The sequence below is a fragment of the Myxocyprinus asiaticus genome, chromosome 40 (assembly GCF_019703515.2).
Source record: "Myxocyprinus asiaticus isolate MX2 ecotype Aquarium Trade chromosome 40, UBuf_Myxa_2, whole genome shotgun sequence".
Lineage (NCBI taxonomy): Eukaryota > Metazoa > Chordata > Actinopteri > Cypriniformes > Catostomidae > Myxocyprinus > Myxocyprinus asiaticus.
Window position 1 is genome coordinate 6856205 of NC_059383.1, and position 26470 is coordinate 6882674.

Sequence of the window (26470 nt, forward strand, 5' to 3'; positions counted from 1 at the left end):
TTAGCATTTAATTATCCTGCATTTGGAAATCATCTCAAATGATTGTACGCACAAAAATATCAATGTTACCTCTTAGAAAATAAATTGAATTCCTTGCGTTTCGTGTCTATCATTTTCATGATGCCGTTTATTATAGTTTTTATATTATTATAGCCACTTTAAAAATGAAAGTTTAATAAAAATAAATAAAACTTTAAAATAAAAATAACGTTAAAATAACATGCAAACAGTATAAAAAAGCAAGTTGAAATAATTGTATACATTTTTAATGTACTCATTTTTTTTATTTTATTTATTTGTAAAACACTCTGAGCAATAATCTTATATGAAAGGTGCATATTGTTATATTTATTATATAGTCTTAAAGCTCTGTCAGAAAGATTTATTACAATGTTCCAGAACAAAAGTCAGTGTGATTATCTGGAACTAGCAGCATCACTCGCTTCTGGATAATCACTGTGAAACATGTTGCACACCTTTTTCTCAGACTGTGATGGCGGAAACGCCTTATTTAGCAGCGTAAATCTCGCGAATTTTTTATATTATGCATTTATTTAAATATTGAGTGTAAATTTACAACATTATGCTTTGTGTTATATTACCCTGGAATTAGTTTTAAAAACTGAATGACCACAGCTGTGAGGGGGGTTTCGAGTGACAGTAAATGTGTCATCTTCTCCCTTCTAACGGTCTTAATTCACCGCTCTCTATTTTTTCCTCTTCTAGAAAGTCATTCAAACGTAAAAGTGGATTTTTTATTTTGGTCTTGGAACAAATGGGTAAGTGCAAATAATATTTGCTGTGAACTCCCATTCACCGCTGTCGGTTTACCCTGCAAACATTTACTTCCGCGGTCCAAAACCCGGAATGTGAAAAGTCTATGAACGTTACAGTATCGCGATACTTCACGTCACGAGATGTTGTTAAAGCGCATGCGCACAAAGTCAAACGTGCTGCTTTCTTGTGAAGCGCTCATTGAAGATGGCGGACACCGAAAGTAAGATCATTTTCACGCACTTCCGATGTTTTTAATAATTATTGTAATGCAATTTATAAATCATGACTCTTATGTTTGTCTTTTAATTGTAAATATTATGCATATAAAGTGCTACAGTTAATTGATCAAAGCTAAGATCTCAAATAATGCCTCACGTGTGCAACATTCAATGGATGAATATAGAAATACATAAAAGTTATTTATACATATACTCGTAGTAATGCATATGACGAATAATTAATAATTAAGCATTTTACCTCACAAGTAAGCTGTAATGTATTAGCTAGTATAATGGGCATTAAGTTGTTTTAATCTATGTTAAGCCTTAACCTAGAATATTAAAAACACTATTCAAACTTATATTTGTGATGCAGTAAGTGGTCAAAATAGTATTTAGTGGCATTACAGGTAAACGTGGTTTATACTAATGATAATCTGAAACCATGGTTACTTTGTGAATCAGTCTTCATCACGTTACATTGTGCTATTTTAGTAAATGTACCAAAATGATATGCAGAAATCTGTTTAAATCCAAGATTTAGGTTGTATTAAAGTTTTTGAAAAGGTAAAATGTTTAGTTTTCAACCCACCCACCCACGTGCTGACTGCACGAGCCACGTGGTTGCGCCTCAGCAAGAAGAACGCGCTTTTCTCAAAGTAATGGTCAGCGTGAAAATAATAACAGGGAACTGTGATTTCATAATGAAAAATTCACTAATGGATGTTAGCGAATGTACATATTCAAAACTTGGTCATCTAAATATTTAATTGACTAGTATTTATTTGACCGCATTCTCTATAAAATAATCTTACAAATTGTATCCAGTATTTATGAACGACTGGAAAAGTGGGGATTCATTGGTCAAAAACTGTAGCAACACTGGCAATAACCAGACGAGTCAGTCATGATTAGGATGTTGTTTGCAATACTGTCTGTTCATACAGAAAATCTGTAACCTTATTATTTCTGCAGTTGCCTCAGCCAAGAAAGAAAAGAAAAAGAAGACAAAGAAAATTGCAGATGAAGAAGTTGGGGTAATAGCTTGTTTATGTTTCGTTTTTAAGGTTTGCAAATGCTGGTTATGTACCTCTTTATAGAAGTGCACTCATGCAAGGGGTGGGGTTAAAGTTATCTCATGATTCGGTTTGATGTACGAGTTCACGATTCGATATAGTCTAGGAACACTTAAATGACAAAGTATGACAGATTTTATTTTTTATATATATATAATGGACCTTAAGATTTCTCATGAGAATTAAGTTCACTAATACACAATATAAATGCTGAAAGAAGTTTCTCATACCTTTTTATAAGTGCAGGACAAGCAATATAACTAAACTGAAAATATGTCCTGTAAAATATGATGGTTTGCATTCAAAACCCCTTTATACACTGAACAAAAATATAAACACAACATGGAAAGTGTTGGTCCCATGTTTCATGAACTGAAATAAAAGATCCCAGAAATTTTCCATACGCATTGATTAGATTAGGGCCTAATGAATTTTTCAATTGACTGATTTCCTTAAACGAACAGTAACTCAGTAAAATCTTTGAAATTGTTGCATGTTGTTTGTATTTCTGTTCAGTATGAAACGTAAGGGACAGTTGTACGTTTTCTATTTCTCGCCTAGCTCGAGGAATAGAGAAGTGAAAGTGTGTGTGTATGTGTATATATATATATACAGTTGAAGTCAGAAGTTTACATACACTTACACTATATGGACAAAAGTATTGGGACACCTACACATGACACCTACAGGAGCTTTTATGACATCCCATTCTAAATCCATAGGCATTAATATCGAGTTGGTCCCCCCTTTGCAGCTATAACCGCTTCCACTCTTCTGGGAAGGCATTCTACAAGATTTTGGAGAGTGTCTGTTGGAATTTTTGCCTATTGTTCCAGAAGAGCATTTGTGAGGTCAGACACTGATGTTGGACGAGAGGGCCTGGCTCGCAGTCTCCATTCTAGTTCATCCCAAAGGTGTTCGATAGGGTTGAGGTCAGGGCTCTGTGCGGGCCAATCAAGTTCTTCCACACCAAACTCATCCAACCATGCCTTTATAATAATTAATAATTATAATAATAATTGTATTTATCACACATTATACATTTTGCACATATACAGTGAAATTCTTTTTTTTTTTTTCACATATCCCAGCTAAGCTGGGGTCAGAGTGCAGGGTCAGCCATGATACGGCACCCCTGGAGCAGATAGGGTCAAGGGCCCAACAGTGGCATCTTGGTGGTGTTGGGGCTTGAACCCCTGATCTTCTGATCAGTTATGGACCTTGCTTTGTGCACTGTGGCACAGTCATGCTGGAACAGAAAAGGGCTTCCCCAAACTGTTTCCACAAAGTTGGAAACATAGAATTTTCCAAAATGTCTTGGTAAGCTGAGGCATTAACATTTCCCTTCAGTGGAACTAAGGGGCCTAGGCCAACCCCAGAAAAACAACCCCATAGCATAATCCTTCCTCCACCAAACTTTACAGTTGGCAAAATGCAGTCTGGCAGGAAAGTTCTCCTGGCATTTGCCAAACCCTGACTCGTCCATCAGACTGCCAGATAGAAAAGTGTGATTTGTCACTCCACAGAACACATTTCCACTGCTCCAGAGTCCAGTGGCGGCATGCTTTACACCATTCCATTCGACGCTTGGCATTGTGCTTGGTGATGTAAGGCTTGCATACAGCTGCTCAACCATGGAAACCCATGCCATGAAGCTTCCGGTGCACAGTTTTTGTGCTGATGTTAATGCCAGAGTAGGTTTGGAACTCAAGAGTCAGCAGAGTGTTGGCGACCTTTACGCACTGTGCGCCTCAGCACTCGGCCACCCCGCTCTGTAACTTTGTGGTCTGCCACTTCATGGCTGAGTTGCTGTGGTTCCTAAATGCTTCCACTTTGCAATATTACCACTTACAGTTGATCATGGAATATCTAGGAGGGAAGAAATTTCAGGAACTGACTTGTTGCAACGGTGGCATCCTATTGCAGTACCACGCTCAAATTCAGTGAGCTCTTTAGAATGACCCATTCTTTCACAAATGTTTATAAAGGCAGACTACATTGCTAGGTGTTTGATTTTATACACCTGTGGCAATGGGACTGAATGAAACACCTGATTTTAATGATTAAGAGGTGTGGTCCAATACTTTTATCCATATAGTGTAGGCTGAAGTCATTAAAACTCATACAAGTTTACATACACTAAGTTAACTGCACCTTTAAGCATCTTGGAAAATTCAAGAAAATTATGTCAAGCCTTTAGGCAGTTGGCTTCTGATAGGTTAATTGGAGGTGTACCTGTGGATGTATTTTAAGGCCTACCTTCAAATTCAGTGCCTCTTTGCTTGACATCATGGGAAAATCAAAAGAAATCAGCCAAGACCTCAAAAAAAATGTGTGGACCTCCACAAGTCTGGTTCATCCTTGGGAGCAATTTCCAAACTCCCGAAGGTACCACGTTCATCTGTATAAACAATAGTACGCAAGTATGAACACAATGGGACCACGCAGCCATCATACTGCTCAGGAAGGAGACGCATTCTGTCTCCTAGTGATGAACATAGTTTGGTGCGAAAAGTGCAAATCAATCCCAGAACAGCAAAGGATCTTGTGAAGATGCTGGAGGAAACAGGCAGACAAGTATCTATATCTACAGTAAAACGAGTCCTATATCGACATAACTTGAAAGGCTGCTCAGTAAGGATGAAGCCAGACGCAGTTTGCAAGTGCACATGGGGACAAAGATCTTAATTTTTAGAGAAAGGTCCTCTGGTCTGATGAAACAAAAAAATTGAACTGTTTGGCCATAATGATTAGCGTTATGTTTGGAGGAAAAAGGATGAGGCTTGCAAGCCGAAGAACACCATCCCAACCGTGAAGCATGGGGGGTGGCAGCATCATGTTGTGGGGGTGCTTTGCTGCAGGAGGGACTGGTGCACTTCACAAAATAGATGGCATCATGAGGAAGGAAAATTATGTGGACATACTGAAGCAACATCTCAAGACATCAGCCAGGAAGTTAAAGCTTGGTCACAAATGGGTCTTCCAAATGGACAATGACCCCAAGCATACCTCCAAAGTTGTGGCAAAATGGCTTAAGGACAACAAAGTCAAGGTATTGGAGTGGCCATCACAAAGCCCTGACCTCAAGCTGATGAAAAGGCATGTGCGAGCAAGGAGGCCTACAAACCTGTCTCAGTACCAGTTCTGTCTGAAGGAATGGTCCAAAATTCCAGCAACTTATTGTGAGAAGCTTGTGGAAGGCTACCCAAAATGTCTGACCCAAGTTAAACAATTTAAAGGCAATGCTACCAAATACTAACAAAGTGTATGTAAACTTCTGACCCACTGGGAATGTGATGAAAGAAAGAAAAGCTGAAATAAATCACTTTCTCTACTATTATTCTGACATTTCACGTTCTTAAAATAAAGTAGTGATCCTAACTGACCTAAGACAGGGAATGTTTTCTACGATTAAATGTCAGGAATTGTGAAAAACTGAGTTTAAATGTATTTGGCTAAGGTGTGTGTAAACTGACTTCAACTGTATATATAATGTGTGAGTGCATATATTATATAATTCATTTGTCATCACATTTAGCTTTTTTTTTTTTTTTTTAAATGTAAGAATTCTAAATTTTATCAATGAATATTGTCATTGAATTTCAAAGGAATCATTTCTTTACCACATCTGCGCTACATGCAATTATAGTTTTTTTTTTTACCTTTTGATCAACAATTGACTGTAAACAACAGAAAGGATGTTTAAAAAGACATTATTCAATAAAAGTGAAGTGCGTGGATCTCGTGTATATTGGACACAAATTGCATGTAGAAACAATTCAGTTTTAAAGGTGAAGTGTGTAATTTCTGCACTACTAGTGGCACCAAACGGAATTACAGAAATAAAGTAGTTTTCAAACAACCTTTGGCAACAACACCCCTCAGACTCATCACGCCCTTTCGCACTCTCTGATTCCCTATGAACAAATAGGCAATACTAAATTAAAGATGATGAACATTTAACGTCATATTAAACAATACTACTATAACATATACACACTGGACAGAAAACGTTGCAGAGGAATCTGCTCGTCCGATAACACCGCTGGATTGAACGGCAGCTGGTGTGTGGGGGATCCAGCACAAGAGGTATTATGGTTCTTTGTGACTAGTAAGCATAACGATACATATTCCGAGTATTTTACTAATTTATCTGAAGCTCGACAGTAATGAACTTGAGTGTAGCTTACCTGTTGAGAAGCAACACACCGAGAATCGGACCCCAAAAATTCGCTCAAAGTCCTCCACCTTGTAAATGTTCACTCTGGTTTTACTCCGTTCTCTGTTTCTGTCTTTTAGCAAGTCTTTGAATTTTGGTGAATCTTAAGTTTCTTTTCTGCTGTAACATGTCTGCCATGTTCATTCACATTCTCCCTGTTGAATCGTTTACAACAAGTAGCCACGCCCCAAACTCATGCTATAGGTTTAGAAAGAACTGAATGGGTGGGGCTGTGCGGGCCACTCAAAATGTAAACAATGTTTTGATAGTGCCTCAGAGGCTCGGTGTTTATACTTTTGGGGGAGGTAAACTCACGAATGGCTTGCAGTACTTATACTTGTCAATAAACTAGGATATTAGAACGTATTTTGATAAAGTTACACTTCACCTTTAATTTCAATCACTTTCCAGGTATTTCAGTACTAACGCCTGTTTTACATCGCACACCGAAGCAGCATGTGAGCCGAACCAAAGCAGTGCGTCGTGACAGTTTCGCAGCAAACGACACGTGTGATTTTACACCAGCAGAGCGTTTCTGCTGCAGAAACTGCTGTGCTCTGTACACACAATAAAGTTATAATTTTTATCAGGAGTGAGTTATTGATAAGTGTTAGTAGCTTGATCGTCAGTCTTATTTACATGATGCTGGCGTTATCTAATGCAGTCTTGTAGAATTAATGTAGTGATGGCCAACATAAGCTCTGCTCATTTTTAAACATTTAGTGGAAGGGGAGGACGATGAGCCTGGATGTTTTTCACAACAGAGGACAGTTTGACCACTTGGTTTGGCTCGATCACACTTAATAATATAACTTAATATTATAGTCAGAAAAAAGTAATTATGCACAACCACTGAACAGTGATATCTCTTTGTTCAAACACCAGCCAAAATGGTTAAGTATTGAATATTTTCCTCACAAAAAGGACACTTCCAATATGTTAACTCACCATCTTCACCAACAGCCGGGTACAGCATCTTACGTTTTTTCCTTTGATAATTAATCCTTCTAAAAAGTTGAGGGCAATAGAGCACTTTAATAATAGTGTCTTTCAATACAAGACTGAGGTAAGTTCTGAATTTACAGAATACACGTGCTGTCACTTGCGTTTATTTACATTTGGCAACACTCGGCTGTATACGGGTATTGCTGTTAACACATTAGACCTTCTCTCAATGTAATAGTATAAAAAAAAGGGCTATGACTTTTCATTTTAAATGAGAAAACCATATGTCGGCTTTATGTATACATGTGTATGTATGTATATATAATTAAAATAATTTAATATTGTTTGTGATTTTATTATTATTTGGTTTTCCAATGAGCTGTGACTAAAACACACAACTAAAAATATATGCTTATTCTGTGCAATATCTACTTTTTCTTATCAACTCCTCTTCATGATGTCCATCAACAGTGCAGAGTCACTTTAATTCAGCGTGTGCTTCGCTGCAATAATAGACTCAACACCGAAACTCCCGCTGCAGTGCAGCTAACGCGTTGCTTTTGCCATGCTCTGATGCACTGCTTCTGCTGTAAATACACTCATTTGTTAACATGGATGCCGAAAAAAATACACACTGCTTCTTTCCTGGTTCAGTGAGCGGTGTAAAACGGGCGTTGCATTTCTAAAACCTAATTCAAGTACTTTAAGAACTCCAAGGAACATGTGCGAACCCTGTAAATCATGTAGAAAAATAACCACAGATTTTGATGTTTGACAGGTCATTGCATTTATGTTCACATGGATAGAAAACAGTGTTTATTTAGAAATGTCAAATTTTGCCTCTACAATGTCTGTCATTTATTTTAGTTTTGGGAAAACTATTTTGAAATGAACTGTACCATACCTTATCCATGCTATTCAGACAGATACTTTGGTCACACAAATTACTCAAACCAGATGTTGATCATTTTCAAAAATTGGTTTCCTAATTAAATTTTTGACTCTATCATCAGGAAATTCAAGAAAGTGGTGACTTCCTCATCAAACCTGAATCTAAGGTTGCAAGCTTGGACACATCTCAATGGCCATTGCTGCTGAAGGTAGGCTTCTGTTGCTCCCCCACAAATCCTTCAAATGTGACCCAGCATGTGGCATGATGAACGTGTTTATCCATTCGCTGAGCGCCGCTGCTTCTGTCCCTTTGCGGCTCTGCGGTCCGTTCTGGGCTGTACGGTTACAGTTCCCTGATTCTGCACAACTGGGCCAATGTTCTATTGGGTCTGCTGCTGTGGAGTCAGACGTGCTGGTGCGAGGGGTCAGAGCAGCCCTGACAAAGACGAATGAACACTTCTGATCACATGTACATTTTTGTCCCATCATGTGTTCATCTTTGCTTTTGTCTACTTATTTATCTATGAACCTGCTTATTATCTACAGAACTTTGATAAGCTGAACATCAGGACGGCTCATTACACTCCTCTGCCACATGGGTCGAATCCACTCAAGAGGAACATACATGATTATGTCAGGCAAGTTTTAGAAGTGTGATTTTGACTATTTAAAAAAAGTCAACATGAAATCAAAATTTACTCTTTATACACGTTCCTAGTCATTTTATGAACAATTTGACAGTGTGCTCTATTCCAAAGAAAATACATTTTTATAGTCTTTCATCAAAATGTATTATATATGTTACATTAAGGCCACATCCACACTGAGACAGTGTTTTTGTCTGTGAAAAGTGAGCTTTTTGAAAGTGCTCTCCCAAGGGGATACATTTGAAAATGCTGTCTTTGCGTTTTAGTGTGGACTGCGAAAACAGATATCTGAAAATTTACGTATGTTGTCATGTGACGTGGTCATGTGATCCATTCAACCAAAATAATCAAGATGGCGGCCCGTGTTACAGCAGCGCTATTGTGCCTGATATTCACTTTGATAGCATTGTTAAAGATAAATGTTACTTAGTACAACATTCACATTGCATTCCTTCAAAGGCAACAGGAGTTTACTCTGAATTGGTGTCCGACAACGGAACACGAGAACAATGTGTTTGACAGTACATTCAGCAGCAATTTTTCGCATGCGCAGTAAGGAGATTGAAGCGTTTTCATACGTTTCAGTGTGGACGAGCAATTTTTGGAAAATGCTTAAACTGCAGTGTGGACGAAGAGCATTTAGAAAATGAAAACGATGTTTTTAAATGTATCTGGATTCATGTAGACGTAGTTAAAGTTAAAACCGTTACTGTTTTATGTTGACTATGTAGAAGCTACATGATGTGATCTAGATTGCATTAGCGCTCTGTGCAAAGATGACCAAGTATCTATCACCCGAGACTGATGGCTTCCACGAAAGTAATGGAGACATGTTGTACAAGTTTTTTTTCTCTCAAAAGCTTGTTTTTCTTGAATTCATCTGTCCAGGGCTGGTTTCATTAATCTGGACAAACCCGCTAACCCGTCCTCCCATGAAGTTGTCGCTTGGATCAAAAGAATCCTTCGCGTTGAGAAAACGGGCCACAGTGGCACTCTCGACCCTAAAGTGACAGGCTGCCTGATCGTGTGTGTAGAGCGAGCCACGCGATTGGTCAAATCTCAGCAGAGCGCAGGTAGGTCAGCTGTAGCACGTCCAGAGCCTTCTGCCAAGCATTTGACATGAAGCCTGACTTGTACAGAAAAATGAGTAGCCTCTCCTTACTACTCTTGTGCCGTGTCTTTCAGGCAAAGAGTATGTGGGAATAGTACGGCTGCACAATGCACTAGAGAACGAACATCAGCTAGCGAGGGTAAGTGAGAATGCAACATGCTGCTTTAAGCAACTGTGTTATAGTAGGGCTGGGTGTTATGACCGAGCAGTATGAGCAGTGCTGTATACATGACTTATCCAAACATAACTGGAGTCGGAACAGTTTTGAGTCGTTAGTTTTTAAACTCAAGTGTTTAATGTAAAGCAACTTTTTTGCACTGATGCCAGACTTGGTTTGCTTCCAAGTTCCTAATAAAATCAGGGTTAAAAACAAAAATGGGCATTACTATAGTAACTGTTTTTGCCTGAGAATCCATGTTTCACATTGAATGCCCTGGGGCAGTGGTAGCTCAGTGGTTAAGGCTCTGGGTTACTGATCAGAAGGTTGGGGGTTCAAGCCCCAGCACCGCCAAGATGCCACTGTTGGGCCCTTGAGCAAGGCCCTTGACCCTATCTGCTCCAGGGGCGCCGTATCATGGCTGACCCTGCACTCTGACCCCAGCCTAGCTGGGATATGTGAAAAAGAAGAATTTCACTGTATACAGGTGCATCTCAATAAATTAGAATGTCGTGGAAAAGTTCATTTATTTCAGTAATTCAACTCTAATTGTGAAACTCGTGTATTAAATAAATTCAGTGCACACAGACTGAAGTAGTTTAAGTCTTTGGTTCTTTTAATTGTGATGATTTTGGCTCACATTTAACAAAAACCCACCAATTCACTATCTCAAAAAATTAGAATATTTTGACATGCCAATCAGCTAATCAACTCAAAACACCTGCAAAGGTTTCCTGAGCCTTCAAAATGGTCTCTCAGTTTGGTTCACTAGGCTACACAATCATGGGGAAGACTGCTGATCTGACAGTTGTCCAGAAGACAATCATTGACACCCTTCACAAGGAGGGTAAGCCACAAACATTCATTGCCAAAGAAGCTGGCTGTTCACAGAGTGCTGTATCCAAGCATGTTAACAGAATTTGAGTGGAAGGAAAAAGTGTGGAAGAAAAAGATGCACAACCAACCGAGAGAACCGCAGCCTTATGATTGTCAAGCAAAATCGATTCAAGAATTTGGGTGAACTTCACAAGGAATGGACTGAGGCTGGGGTCAAGGAATCAACCACACACAGACATGTCAAGGAATTTGGCTACAGTTGTCATATTCCTCTTGTTAAGCCACTCCTGAACCACAGACAACGTCAGAGGCGTCTTACCTGGGCTAAGGAGAAGAAGAACTGGACTGTTGCCCAGTGGTCCAAAGTCCTCTTTTCAGATGAGAGCAAGTTTTGTATTTCATTTGGAAACCAAGGTCCTAGAGTCTGGAGGAAGGGTGGAGAAGCTCATAGCCCAAGTTGCTTGAAGTCCAGTGTTAAGTTTCCACAGTCTGTGATGATTTGGGGTGCAATGTCATCTGCTGGTGTTGGTCCATTGTGTTTTTTGAAAACCAAAGTCACTGCACCCGTTTACCAAGAACTTTTGGAGCACTTCATGCTTCCTTCTGCTGACCAGCTTTTTAAAGATGCTGATTTCATTTTCCAGCAGGATTTGGCACCTGCCCACACTGCCAAAAGCACCAAAAGTTGGTTAAATGACCATGGTGTTGGTGTGCTTGACTGGCCAGCAAACTCACCAGACCTGAACCCCATAGAGAATCTATGGGGTATTGTCAAGAGGAAAATGAGAAACAAGAGACCACAAAATGCAGATGAGCTGAAGGCCACTGTCAAAGAAACCTGGGCTTCCATACCACCTCAGCAGTGCCACAAACTGATCACCTCCATGCCACGCCGAATTGAGGCAGTAATTAAAGCAAAAGGAGCCCCTACCAAGTATTGAGTACATATACAGTAAATGAACATACTTTCCAGAAGGCCAACAATTCACTAAAAATGTTTTTTTTATTGGTCTTATGATGTATTCTAATTTTTTGAGATAGTGAATTGGTGGGTTTTTGTTAAATGTGAGCCAAAATCATCACAATTAGAAGAACCAAAGACTTAAACTACTTCAGTCTGTGTGCATTGAATTTATTTAATACACGAGTTTCACAATTTGAGTTGAATTACTGAAATAAATGAACTTTTCCACGACATTCTAATTTATTGAGATGCACCTGTATGTGCAAATGTATAATGTGTGATAAATAAAGAAAATTAATTAGAATCAAGACCCAACACGGTACCAAAATAATTTAATGTGCAGAAGTACACCAATTTCCAAAGATTAAAAATATAAAAATTCTAGAATGTTACTGTCACTTTAAGAGTTTGAAGAGAGTCTCAGACTCGCACGTTACGATTTAGAGAACTGTTTTTGTAGCACATTCACGCTATTTGTGAGAAATTAATGTTTCTTTTTATCTGACTGTAAAGAACAAAGGAAATGAAAAGACACTATTCAATGAAAGTGGAGTGCGGTATCTCCTCTTTGATGGACACACATTACATGGAAGAGATTTTCTTATTAATCTCAAGCACCTTTAAACAAAAAGTGGTTTTCCAGGTATTCTAGTACTTAAAATACTAAAAGCTAAATTCAAGCACTTTCAGCACTTCAAGGATCTTGTGCAAACCCTGTAAATGGTGTAGAAAAAGTGCAGTAGGGGTAAAAATCAAGCTATAGAGAGATTGTGTTTGGCTTGTCATTTATGACCACATGAACAAAATTATGTTGCAAATTTCGAAATGCATGCTTTGTTTTTTGGTATGTGATATATCGAATTTCGATATATGTCATCCCATCCCTAATTAAAATGTTAGTAAAGGTTTTTGCACAAAAAAAGCCATAGTATTAAATAGAGCTGCACAATTCTGGATAAATTGAGAATTACGATTTTTTTGCTTAGAATAAAGATCAAGAATATGAAGAAGAATTATTATTTCAGTAATTTACAAAACTTGAACATAAGGGAACTAAACAAATTTACATATAATTTAGTAGAGGTTCTGACAAAATGTTCTCTACTTCAATCTATGCAAAAATGCAATAAAGTTGTAAATCAAATATATAAATTTAAAATGTCCTATGTCCATAAGAGGGTGCAACAAATGCATTATATACCAAACAGCACCTTGTGATTATTGCAAAAAAAAACAAAATAAAAAATCCTGTTAAACTGCATAATAAAAAAAGTAAAATAAAAACGATTGAACCTGTTTCTCACATGCGAAGTAAAAAGCAAAACGAGCAGAAAAAAGCTTCATTAACAGTTCTACATTATCTTGGTATTGCACTTGTAAGCAATTATGCAAGAAAACACTGTTATTTTACAAAAGTTTTTAAATATTAACAATTTAAATTAAAACGATGAGGCCTTCAGTGTTTTTCTTGTAAAAATTGCTTCAAGCTTGTAAAGGAATTATTCAAGAGCCAGTAATGAAATAGAGAACAGAGTAAACAGTGCTTTAAGTTTTACAGCAACCGTAGCAATTAAACGTTAAAAAAACAATAAACATTAAAAAAGGTAGTTTAATGCGAAACGAAACTACTTAAATTCTTGACGCTCTTTACTGTGATAGATCTGCATGAAGTATTTTGATTAAAAACAGCGCAGAGTCTCGTGCAGGAGCGCTGCATTCATCACAGTACACAAGCGCACAGGTAGACACGTGTGTGAGCTTTTGAAAGCAGCCAGCTTTAATCATACAGTGCACGGGAAGTGAATTTAGTCAGATCTTGGTAATGCCATCATTTCACTCCTAGCTAATCGTGGTCTGCACCCTGCAGATTGTAAAGCACTGTGCTGGACAATCGTCTTTGGCCGTTGCATTTTAGATTATTCAGCGTCCCGTGCAGGAGCGCTGTGTTTTGTTGATGCCATATAAAGTTTATCAACATTAAAAACATGTCTTGAAGTGAATTTCGAATTGAAATTTGACCGCCTTACAAATGCGTGCCACTGGAACGTTAATATACATTGCAGAATCGTTGTCATTTAGAAATGAGATCGCGTGGGTGTCTGAATCGAGATCGTGCAGCTCTAGTATTAAATTCTTTTTCCACCCTGTCTCTGGCCCACTGTCTGAAATGCTCTGTTTTTCTTCAATATACATGCCCACTGTGGTATGATTGGCTGACACCACCAACACTAATGGAACACTTATTTTTGGGGTGGGGAATGAAAGATTTACCAAAAATATAAAGCTAAGAACAGTGGAAATTGACCCTTCACTAAGCTCTGCCAATGTTTTTTTACATTTTTGGGATTATTTTTTATCAAATCCCGCTTAAAAGTACTCAAACACAAAATACAGGACACGCACAGAACTGACCAAACTAAATTTTGATTCTTGCTAACGTTCGGAAGTTACGCCAGTGTGAAGTCAACAATGTTGCCGTGAAACCGGAAATAAGGCTGTATTTCGGCAATGCTTTGGTTTATCGATAAGAAACTTGTTATACTCCATTAGGACCGTGATCTGAGGGGAAATGCCAATTTTGGTGATGGCACCACCTATGGGTCAAGAAATCCCAGAACTTTTGGGCTGTTTTGCCTGAAATCATAAGCTTTGTGTCTGGATTCTCTGGTCATATTACCTGTTTGACATTTTGAATTTTAATTAAGAGTAATATCTTTTGAACGCTTTGTCTGATTTAAAGGAAAATTAGTGTCTGTCATTGACATTATGTCCTGTGGGTACCTGAGGAGTTTGGAGACAGTGCTACATAAAGTTCAAAAACCCTTTTTATGCTGACTAAACTTGGCATGTCTCTGCCATTGTTAACCAGTGTGCATGCACATTGTACTTTATATCCCCTCTAAAAAGGCCTGTAGGCGTTAAGATCATAGTCATACTGCCCACCCCTATTTCATAGTATAGAGTAACTTTGACACCGTTTCAAGCAGTTAAATATTTTAGCTTTCAAGTGTGTTGAATTGTGAAGGTCCACTGCTGTGTATGAAATGAACTTGTTTATCCATTCTCTGAGTGTCTCCGGGCCCCCTCTATCTCACCGGCATTCAGGGCCCGAGTGCCAGTGCTGCTGGTCTTCTACTCTCTGCTGAAGTGTTCTACTGCAGCGGCTGGTCTTGGAGATCCTGCAGGTTTTGGAGAGGCCTGGTTTCACCAAAGAAGACCAAACATGACTGAACACATTGCTGTGGACCTTGTGACCGCAGATGTAATTTTGAGTAGTAGTGTTATCAGTGTTTTCTGCTTTCCTCCGCAGGCTCTGGAGTGTTTAACAGGAGCTTTGTTCCAAAGACCTCCACTCATCGCCGCTGTGAAGCGACAACTGCGAGTGCGGACCATCTACGAGAGCAAACTGATCGAATATGACTCTGAGAGAAGATTAGGTAGAACCTCAAGGCTTTATTATTGGTTTAAAGTCAACATGAAATCGAACCTATCTACTTTTTATCGGTGCACGTTTTCCAAAGAGGGAAAACATTTTTTTTGTCTTGTCGACTAATGTTACTTAGGCCATTATTGACAAGTTATTGGTTAGTCATAGTTATAATAGCTCTTTAGGCATTGTTGGTTTTAATTATGGTTTCATGCTGACTTGGATCATTCTGAAGCCACATGATGTGATATAGATTGCATTAGCACTCTGTGCAAAGATGACCCAGTATCTATCACCCGACACTGATGGCTTCAGTGCATTATAGGTCGTTTTGTTACAGAAAATGAAGAACTTCAGTAATTGTGCATTCTCAACTCGTGTGCAGGTATATTCTGGGTGAGCTGTGAAGCGGGCACGTACATCAGAACTCTGTGTGTTCATCTGGGGCTGCTGCTGGGAGTCGGCGGTCAGATGCAAGAGCTGCGACGAGTCCGCTCTGGTGTTCTGGGTGAAAAGGTATGTTTAAATCCTGCCCAGCCATTGTTTGGACACCCAAAGTGTTGAGTTCAGTTCTGGGTTTTGCCCCCGGTTCTGGTAATTTATCTTTGGGAAAGAAAATGGCTGAAAGTGAAAGGAATAACTGAAGTGGTTATGGTTTGACCTCTTCATCAAACTTCAGCCTACATTAACTCTTAATTAACTCCATGGCCTAGCATTTGGTGCACAGGCTCTGACACATTGAGCTGTGTTGCGTGTGTTGGTGAGGCACGTTTGAGTCCATCTCATCCAGCCTTGTATTAATATTTCAACTTTCAGACTTTAAATGTCTCGTTTTAAAAAAAAAAAAAATGGTATTTGTCTGACAGTGCATGTACATGCATCACAGTCTCGTTTTTTTTCTGAAAGTCATGTAAATTTCCAGCACATCTCAGATTCTGTATTGTGATTAATTGAATTGTGTGCTGGAAATGACATTTTTAACGTTTTTGTAATAAAATGGCAGACTCTATTGTCTTGCTAAGGTTAAAGCAATGGTTCACCCAAAAATGAAAATTTGCTGGTAATTTACTTACTCTCAGGCCATCCAAGATGTATCGGAGTTTCTTTCTTCATCACAACAGAATTTAAGATTTGTAGGATTTCATTTCAGGCTTCTTCCTTTAAACAATACAAGTGAATGTCCTCCATTTTTTGACGGTCCAAAATGCATATTTAGGGTGCATCAAAATAATCCACACGACTCCAGTCGACAAATAAAGTTCTGAACACAAACGATTGATTATTTTTAGAAACAAAACAATACTTATATACTTTTTATCTACAAATGTTCGCTTCCATACATCTTTGTGATGCGCGCTCTACGAGAGGGATGACGTAAGCATGTTGGTAAGGTCACGCGTCACGTGGAGGAGTCCGGAAGCGCGTCATTGTTTACTTTTTTTTTAATTTGGAAATTATTTTTTATTTTATTGTATATTGAAATTGTTTTGGACTTTTGGTTTGTGAACAGCGCTTGGTCTGTGGTCTGTGCAAGTTTCTCTTGTAAACAATGACGCGCTTCCTGACTCCTCCACGTGACACGTGACCTTACCAACATGCTTACGTCATCCCTCTCGTGAGCGCGCATCACAAAGATGTATGGAAGCGAACATTTGTAGATAAAAAGTATATAAGTATTGTTTTGTTTCTAAAAATAATCAATCGTTTGTGTTCAGAACTTTATTTGTCAACTGGAGTCGGGTGGATTATTTTGATGCACCCTAAATATGCATTTTGGACTGTCAAAAAATGGAGGACATTCACTTGTATTGTTTAAAGGAGGAGGCCTGAAATGAAATCCTAAAAATCTTAAATTCTGTTTTGATGAAGAAAGAAACTCCGATACATCTTGGATGGCCTGAGAGTAAGTAAATTATCAGCAAATTTTCATTTTTGGGTGAACTATTCCTTTAATTTCATAGCTGACATTTTATGCATCCTAATTGCACACAATTACATTTCACATGTTTTGCGTAATTTGGCAAATTTGCAACTTAATTGAAAATAATACCCAATAAAATTCTGCTCAAGTGATATTTACCTTTTTTTTTTTTCAAACATCACTTCTCATTTTTCATCTCGCATGCTTTTTACTGACACTTATCACTTTGGTTGAGAAAAAACTTTAGGAGCAAAATTGTTTGGTGTTGTGGAAATGTCGCAACAACTCGATGTAATTTTTGAAAAATTGATTAATCTTTTTCCACACAAGAAATATTGAAATGGTTTATTTCACTTATATTAATGTAGTTTTAAATGTAATTTGTATTTTTACTATGGATATTCTTAGTATCTAAGACCTGGTAGATCTGGGACAAGGATAAAACGGTAAAATCTGGATATTTAAGTCATTTGAAAAGTACAAAAATTAGGCTAAATGATGGCCTTGTAAAAGTTTCCAGTTCAGTTTTTGAGGCCTTCATATAACAAATGGAAATAAGTTAAAATCTGCACTGCAAAAATTAAGTTTTGTTTTTTTTCCCAATCAAAATATCTGAACTTCCTCAAAACAAGATGTTTACTTGAGGATTAAGATTTGTTTTCAGAGATTATATCATGAATTTAGCATATACATGCTTGAAACAAGAAAAAACTGTTTGCCGATGAGGTAAGAAAAAAAAAATGGTTACATCAATGTTGAATTAATCTTATTTTTCTTACCCCATTGGCAAATTTTTTTCTTTTTTCAAGCAAGTGTAAGCTTAATTCAAGATATATTCTCTGAAAATAAGTCTTAATATTTTATGCCGTTTTGCTTCTTAAATTCTTTGTGGTTTAAGGACGTTTAGATATTTTTATTGGAAAACAAGACAAAAATACTTGAATAATTTTTTGCTGTGTGTTTAAATACAAATCAACCTCTGGGACATGTAAGTACCCAAAGTTGAAGAAACACCCATATGAATACCTTAATGTCCTTAAGCAAACTGCATACTCTTGTGTAATTGTCAAATTTCCAAAAATGTGTTCTCATACAGTGGTTTGTGTTAGCTGTTGTCAAATCTCATTTCTCAAAGGATAACATGGTGACCATGCATGACGTGATGGACGCCCAATGGCAGTTTGACCACAACAAAGACGAGACGTATCTGAGGAGAGTGATCTTCCCTCTGGAGAAACTGCTCATCTCGCACAAGAGGATTGTCATGAAAGACAGCGCTGTATGAACATTAGTTATTAAATTGTGGAGTGTCCTAAAGTAATGCTTTATATTGACTTGATAAGCATGTTGTTAGTTGTTTTTGTTGTTTTTTTTTTTTTTTTTTTTTTTTTGCTTTCAAGCTAAACTTTTACATTATGAAGTTTGTCTTGATGAACTTTATTATTTAAAAAATAATAATAACTTGGATGTTCATTGCAGGTGAACGCTATATGTTATGGTGCGAAGATCATGTTGCCAGGCGTCCTGAGATATGAAGATGGTATTGAGGTGAATCAAGACATTGTTGTCATAACTACCAAAGGAGAGGCTATTTGCACAGGTATATATAGAAATACCACCCCTCACCACCCATTCAAAGCCACATGATGTGAACTAGATTGCATTAGCACTATAGCAAAGATGACCAGTTATCTATCACCCTAGACTGATGGCTTTCCAAATCACTGACTTCAAGAATATCCATTTGCACATTCTGAATGTTTTATTTGCTCATCAGCGGTCGCTCTAATGACCACAGCCGTCATATCCACATGTGATCACGGGGTTGTCGCTAAAATCAAGAGGGTCATTATGGAGCGAGATACATATCCACGCAAATGGGGCCTTGGACCAAAGGTTAGGAACATTTCAAGAAATGTCAATTATTAGTAAACACTTATACTACATATAAATGCTAATCACACTGTTATTCTACATATAAACTCAGCAAAAAAAGAAACATCCTCTCACTTTCAACTGCTTTTATTTTCAGCAAACTTAACATGTATAAATATTTGTATGAACATAAAAAGATTCAACAACTAAGACATAAACTGAACAAGTTTCACAGACATGTGACTAACAGAAATGGAATAATGTGTGCCTGAATAAAGGAGTGGGGGGGGGGGTGTCAAAATCAAAAGTAACAGTCAGTATCTGGTGTGGCCACCAGCTGCATTAAGTACAGCAGTGCATCTCCTCCTCATGGACTGCACCAGATTTGCCAGTTCTTCCACCAAGGCACTTGCAAGTTCCCAGACATTTTTGGAGGGAATGGCCCTAGCCCTCACCCTCTGATCCAACAGGTCCCAGACGTGCTCACAGACTGAGATCCGGGCTCTTCGCTGGCCATAGCAGAACACTGACATTCCTGTCTTGCAGGAAATCACACACAGAACGAGCAGTATGGCTGGTGGCATTGTCATGCTGGAGGGTCATGTCAGGATGAGCCTGCAGGAAGGGTGCCACATGAGGGAGGAGGATGTCTTCTCTGTAACATAACATTGAGACTGCCTACAGTAAAACAAGCACAGTCCAATGACCATGACGGACCCTCCACCTCCAAATCGATCCTGCTCCAGAGTACAGGCCTCAGTGTAACGCTCATTCCTTCGACGATAAATGCGAGTCCGACCATCACCCCTGGTGAGACAAAACCGTGGCTCGTCAGTAAAGAGCACTTTTTGCCAGTCCTGTCTGGTCCAGTGAAGGTGGGTTTGTTGCCAAGTTGTTGCCGGTGATGTCTGGTAAGGACCTGCCTTACAACAGGCCTACAAGCCCTCAGTCCAGCCTCTCTCAGCCTATTGCGGACAGTCTGAGCACTGATGGAGGGATTGTGCGTTCCTGGTGTAACTTGGGCAGTTGTTGTTGCTATCCTGTACCTGTCTCGCAGGTGTGATATTCGGATGTACCGATCCTGTGCAGGTGTTGTCACACATGGTCTGCCACTGCGAGGATGATCAGCTGTCCTTCCTGTCTCCCTGTAGCGCTGTCTTAGGCATCTCACAGTACGGACATTGAAATGTATTGCCCTGGCCTCATCTGCAGTCCTCATGCCTCCATGCAGCATGCCTAAGGCACATTCACGCAGATGAGCAGGGACCCTGGGCATCTTTCTTTTGGTGTTTTTCAGAGTCAGTAGAAAGGTCTCTTTAGTGTCCTAAAGACCGTCTGTAAGCTGTTAGTGTCTTCACGACTGTTCCACAGGTGCATGTTCATTAATTGTTTATGGTTCATTGAACAAGCTTGGAAAACATTGTTTAAACCCTTTACAATAAAGATCTGTTAATTTTGTAAAAATCCAAATAACTTATCTTTAAAATACAGTGTCCTGAAAAAGGGACGTTTCTTTTTTTGCTGAGTTTATATGCTATGCACAGTATGCAAATCTGTGTATGGAATACACAGGTGAAAATATACAATATACAACCAGAGCACATTAAAAGTACATTTATTTTCAAAAACAAACAGTACATAAACTGTGCAGTGTTCTGTAATTAAGGAAGCTAGTATTCTGTACACAGCCATTTTCTCTGTTTCCATGTATTTACTAAAACATTTATGTACCAACTCTGTTTCAGGCAAGCCAGAAGAAAATGATGATTCAAAAAGGACTTTTAGACAAACATGGCAAACCGAACGGCAGCACCCCAGCAGACTGGAAAGACGGTTATGTGGACTACAGGTACACTTCGGCTAAGTGTTTGATCTGAGCTGCTGTTGCGGACTGTTGTCCCTTTTTAACCTGCAGTGGCTCTAGAGGGAGTCTTGTCTGCTAAATTAACTCACTGATCTCAGGACAGTGCTGTCTGCAGCAGGCCTGACAGACACTAGAGGTCTTTGGACAAATCATTTTCTAGAATTTTCGAGGAATAGTACTCCCAAAAGTGAAAATTGCCATTTGCCCTCAATGTATTTTCTTCTTTGGAACACAAAAGGAGAAGTTTAGTGGAATGTCTAGGCTGCTCTTTTACATTAAATGAACGTAAATGGGGACTGGGGCTGTAAAGCTCAAAAAGGCACCATAAAAGTGTAATGAAAGTAGTCCATACCTCTTGTGCTAAATATTACAAATCTTCTGATGCCATAAGACAGCTTCGCTCTGCTGTAGTTCTTAAATCCCATGCAAGAATTTAAGTATGCCAGGTTTGTCATCAATGCTGAAGGCCATCAACTAATGCCACAGTTTTGAATATGTATGTGCTCTGATGAGATTTAAAGGCTGAGGGCAAGTTTATTGGCAAAAAAAGACTTCAATTTTTCGATTTCAGTGTTATTCACTCAAAATAGTCGTACGACTTCGGAGGACTTTGATTACAGCGCACAAGTTGCATGGACTACTTTTAGTTGCATGTTTTGATTAAATTTAAGTGTTTTAAATACCAATTTACACTTTACAGCAAACATGAAATCGAACAATTTTCTGGTAATGTAATCTGTGTAATTCCATCAAATAACTAATCTCATAACATGCATTTAAAAATGTTTTAATTTAATTACAAGTACTTGATTTTAGTAAACTGATTACATAATCCAGATTAAATGTAGTCCATTACTACCCAACTCTGGCATCTTGATGATGATTTTCTAGCTCACTGATGGCTTAATTTAGGAATCTGAAGTCTTATTTGAAAGGTGATGGTTTTTATTTTCTAGCACTCCCAAGACAAAGAAGGTGGAGAGTGGCGATGCTGGTCCAACAGGAACAAAGGTTTAAAAAAAAAATTGTTTGTTATTGTTATACATTTTAGAATCAGTTTTGGATTAACAAGATTCCTTAATGTTTTTCAGAGGAAGCGAGATGACAGTGGAAGTGAAAATGACGCTGCTGCCATTCAGGACACTTCAAAGACAGAAGAAATCAAGAAGGAGAAGAAGAAAAAGAAGAAAGAAAAGAAACTAAAGCAGCAGGCTGAAGAGGCAGCAGTTGAAGCTCCTGAAGAGGCACCTGCAGAGGGTGACACTGAGGTGACCCAGTTTTAAAACACATTTGCTCCGTTTTAGGCTGTTTAGATGAAATTCTAACACATTTTTTTACACCCAGGTTACGGAGAGTGCAAAGAAGAAGAAAAAGAAGAAAAATGTGAAAGATACAGAGAATGGATCGGAGTGAACATGGAGACTCGTGTAATATTAGATTAAAAGACCTTCAAGATATTGGAGGAAGATCACACAGACTCTTTGGTCAAGTAGAAACTCAGTCTTCTAAACTTGTCCACCAGTGAGTCATGTCTGTTCTGGCATGATTGTTCAACCGTGGGTTGGTCAAGATCCAGGGCAATTAGTTTGTGCTTATGAACGGTTGACTTTTTTCTTTTTTTTTTTACTTGTCCATGTAGAACCCATGTTGCCTGGGTATATTCAAGTATTTTAAGTGAAGAGATTTTTTTATTGTTGTAAATACAGAGAATGAAACTGTAATCCTGAACCAATCAATTTTTACAAAGATTTTCCATTTGTTTCCTTTATTGCCAATATGCTTTTGTTATTGTGCCACTCTTAGTCATGTTGAAGTAACAGAATCTGCTCATTGAAGTTAAGTAACTGATCTTTCTTTGTGCACTTTCTGTTACCATCACATATTGCAGTTTTAATATTTTTGGCTGTAAGGATCTGTTTCTGCTGACTGTTTGTGATTGTATCCCAATGCGCTTAAGTCCTCGTGGTCGCGTAGTGATTCGCCTCAATCTGGGTGGTGGAGGACAAATCCCAGTTGCCTCCGTGTCTGAGACTGTCAACCTGTGCATCTTATCACGTAGCTTGTTGAGCGCGTTACCGCAGAGATGTAGCGCGTGTGGAGGATTCACGCCATCCACACTCCACTCGCCACACGCTCCACCGAGAACAAACCACATTATAGTGACCACGAGGAGGTTACCCCATGTGACTACCCTCCCTAGCAACCGGGCCAATTTGGTTACTTGGAAGACCTGGCTGGAGTCACTCAGCACACCCTGGGATTTGAGCTAGTGAACTCCAGGGGTGGTAGTCAGCGTCTTTTACCACTGAGCTACACAGGCCCCCTGAAGACGGATGTTAATTGCAGGTGTAAACATGGCAAATTCATGCCATGCTCCAATGCATAAAGTCATCGCTCTTTATAAAACAGTTAAATCCTGTTTTAGAAAACAACTGTGTAAATGCAGAAGAATAGCACAAAATCCTGGATCCTTGGGAAGCATGATAATTGACCAGAGGTTAGATTAATAAGACCCCATTTACCAATTTTAAAAACTGTTAACCCATAATTCCAAATTCCTTTGACAAATTCTAACCAAGTACATCAGTTTTGATTTAGACTATCTTTACGTGGCTTCTCTCTCTCTCTCTCAAACTACATGATCCCTTCTGAGATTTTTAAATGACCAAATATATTATTGTATTTTATACTGTACACATTATACACTTTATATATAATATATATGTATTATGGTTGATATTCATAGTTGCTTGGTTTTGAAGGCTGTCCAGGGGAGACTGGGGAAATTGTAACAGAGTTTGTCACAAGAGCTGTATCTCAGTAACTAGAAGGACAAACTGCACACGTGCTTGTTTTCTCTAGTGGTTATTGGTCAACATCTAATTCAAAACTAGTCTTAAACTAAGTTTTTACAATTCTGTCCTCTAAACTAAAATGTCAAAATGACTATCACTTCAAAATCACTTCAGGAACAAAAATCTTAACTTAAAAAAACCTAGTAGAGTAGTGTTTACTGCCCAGAACATTCTTCATTTCTTCAAAATGTTTGTGTATAAAGTATAATGCAGTCAGATCTTTGTTAAAAGACTTTTTTTATTACATTATATTTGATCATTTTATTTTGTAAATTGGCTTTAGTATTTGTAAACAAACTTCAAAATTTGAAAATATGAAAATGTAACCTTTACTTATTTCATGGTTGGATAGAAATAACGGTCACTCAAAGTTTAAAGGAATATTCCGGGTTCAATTCAAGTTAACCTCAATCAACCGTATTTGTGGTATAACTTTGATTGCCACAAAAAATGATTTGGATTCGTACTTTTTTTTTTTTTTATTTTATTATTTTTTTTTTTTTTTAAGAAAAGCAAAAATCACGGTTATGCTGAGGCATTTACAATGGAAGTGAATAGGGCCAGTCCATTAAGAAAAAAAATACTGTTTAAAAAGTATAGCCTGAAGACAGCTGATGATAAAATCCCTTTGTAATCTTATCTGTGTAAAGCTCATCCATATAATTACTATTTCGGACAAAGCGGCAAACTATAATTTTGTTAATGTTGGTAAATCCCTAATTTAACACTAAAGTCATGTTAACATTTTGTTTGTGTCTAATGGCTAATTTTTTTTTTTTCATGTACTGATCACGTTCACTTCCGTTGTAAGTGCCTTACTGTAACTGCAATTGTTTTTTTTGTTTTTTACAAACAATGGACACATCTAAATGATATTTTTAAGTGATCAACAATGTAACAAATGCAGTGGATTGAGCTTAAAAAAAATGCAATTGAACCCTGAATATTCTTGTCAATATATCAATATTATTATTGCAAGCACAAATGAGTTCAAGGCCTGACTACAACTGTAAATGTGAGTTATGATGCATTATCTGCTCTTGAGCAAGAGTTTTAGCGTTCTACATTGTAACTCACAACTTTTTTACTTAATCTTTCATCACTGTTAGAGGTTTACAGTTTTACTGTTCGGGTCAAATTTAACCAGAAATATCAAAGGTGTAAACTAACACACTTTTTAAAAGAAATTTAATTCTAACTTTTTTTTAAAGTGAAAACTAATATTATGCATTTTTTATGTGTGTGTGTGTTTGACCTTATTACCTCTAAATTAATAACTAGCATATTTATGCTATCTTTTCTCCCAAAAAAAAAAAAATACACACAAAAAAAAAAAAACTTGAGAAATTAAAAATTAGGCAAAATATCTCGCACATGAAGGCCCTGTGCTGGAGTAAAATAACAGCCTGATATGAAATCAGTGGAAGTCTATGAGATGTCCTCACTAATACAGTCAAACCAAACTGTGTGTGTGTTCTGCATTGTGGGTGTTGTCTTTATTGATTTTATTTGACAAATAATTAAAAAAATGCTCTGTTGTAGTGTCACCTATTAATTTGCTATGGCGGGTCAAATTTTACCCTAACACTGTGTTCAATTTGTTTTATTTTATTTTTTTTTTACAACCAATGGACTCATCGAATCAAGTCCAAAAAAATGTTGTGTTCAGATGGCAATTGTAGGAAAAGTTCCCAAGCCTTGTACCAATCAGATAAGGGGAACCAGTTTTATTAACAAAACAAAAATGATTCTGGTCAAAAACGAACAACGATTAAGGGTTAAAACACTATTTACCACCTCACAATACATTTCCACTGCAATGTGCAATTTTTAACCACTGAAATCTGAATGTAAAATGCAGATATTCTTTGCTTATTGTTTTTTTTTTTTTTTTCCTCGTTTTTCTCCCAATTTGGAATGGCCAAATCCCAATGTGCTTTTAAGTCCTCGTGGTGGTATAGTGATTCGCCTCAGTCCGGGTGGCGGAGGACGAATCTCAGTTGCCTCGGCGTCTGAGACCGTCAACCCGCGCATCTTATCACGTGGCTTGTTGAGCACGTTGCCACGGAGACCTAGCGCATGTGGAGGCTTCACACTATTCTCCGCAGCATCCACGCACAACTCACCACACACCCCACCAAGAACGAACCACATTATAGCGACCACCAGGACGTTACCCCATGTGACTCTACCCTCCCTAGCAACCGGGCCAATTGGTTGCTTAGGAGACCTGGCTGGAGTCACTCAGCACACCCTGAACTTATTGTTTTAATAATAATATTAAAACATTCTCATAAGAGCATTTCTTTGGACCCCTTGTAAATTCTAATCTGTGTCCTCATATTTTTCTCTTTGTCCTTCATGAGTTCACATCTTTGAAAACAAAGAGTGAACTTTCTGTTTGTTAGGTCTGTTTGTTTACTATGAGTTTCTATTAATTTCCTTAATGAAAAGGGGCATTTTAAAAGGCATAATTGGATATTGTAAAAGCCATCCAGATGATGTCAGTGTTTTCTTAATGCATGTTGTCTGCTCACACAACAGCAACAGAGACTGACTGATTATATCTTTACCCTCTACCTAACTATTTCACACTTTCTGTAGTTTATTTAATCTGTCTACTAAAATGTCCAACTGTGGATATACATGCATGTATCACAGGAGATTTATGTTTTCACACATGTCA

At 38.0% G+C, this 26470-nt stretch overlaps 1 protein-coding gene and 5 non-coding genes across 6 annotated transcripts; all 6 read left to right on the forward strand.

Moving 5' to 3' along the window:
- The first annotated feature begins 932 nt into the window (after positions 1-932).
- LOC127430665 (H/ACA ribonucleoprotein complex subunit DKC1-like) lies at positions 933-24258 on the forward strand. The gene is made up of 15 exons (XM_051680600.1): positions 933-997; positions 1971-2032; positions 8249-8335; positions 8673-8764; positions 9662-9846; positions 9959-10023; positions 15153-15279; positions 15655-15785; positions 18326-18469; positions 18670-18790; positions 18968-19086; positions 20811-20914; positions 21886-21940; positions 22021-22197; positions 22274-24258. Exons 1-15 carry the CDS (start codon positions 982-984, stop codon positions 22340-22342), a joined length of 1554 nt encoding a protein of 517 aa, XP_051536560.1. The 5' UTR covers positions 933-981; the 3' UTR covers positions 22343-24258.
- LOC127431385 (small nucleolar RNA SNORD17) lies at positions 8384-8593 on the forward strand. Its single transcript, XR_007895589.1, has one exon. It is a non-coding gene; the product is annotated as a small nucleolar RNA SNORD17 (small nucleolar RNA).
- On the forward strand, positions 9507-9583 carry LOC127431395 (small nucleolar RNA SNORD83). Its single transcript, XR_007895598.1, has one exon. It is a non-coding gene; the product is annotated as a small nucleolar RNA SNORD83 (small nucleolar RNA).
- Positions 15504-15580, forward strand: LOC127431394 (small nucleolar RNA SNORD83). Its single transcript, XR_007895597.1, has one exon. It is a non-coding gene; the product is annotated as a small nucleolar RNA SNORD83 (small nucleolar RNA).
- On the forward strand, positions 15820-15957 carry LOC127431381 (small nucleolar RNA SNORA36 family). Its single transcript, XR_007895585.1, has one exon. It is a non-coding gene; the product is annotated as a small nucleolar RNA SNORA36 family (small nucleolar RNA).
- On the forward strand, positions 18829-18904 carry LOC127431396 (small nucleolar RNA SNORD83). Its single transcript, XR_007895599.1, has one exon. It is a non-coding gene; the product is annotated as a small nucleolar RNA SNORD83 (small nucleolar RNA).
- Positions 24259-26470: the final 2212 nt, after the last annotated feature.

Bases quoted from the DNA above. Each gene is read 5' to 3' on its own strand.
- LOC127430665 (XM_051680600.1), top strand. The intron at 8,336-8,672 runs GTAGGCTTCTGT...TATTATCTACAG, and splicing joins AATGGCCATTGCTGCTGAAG to AACTTTGATAAGCTGAACAT. The intron at 22,198-22,273 runs GTGACCCAGTTT...TTTTACACCCAG, and splicing joins CTGCAGAGGGTGACACTGAG to GTTACGGAGAGTGCAAAGAA.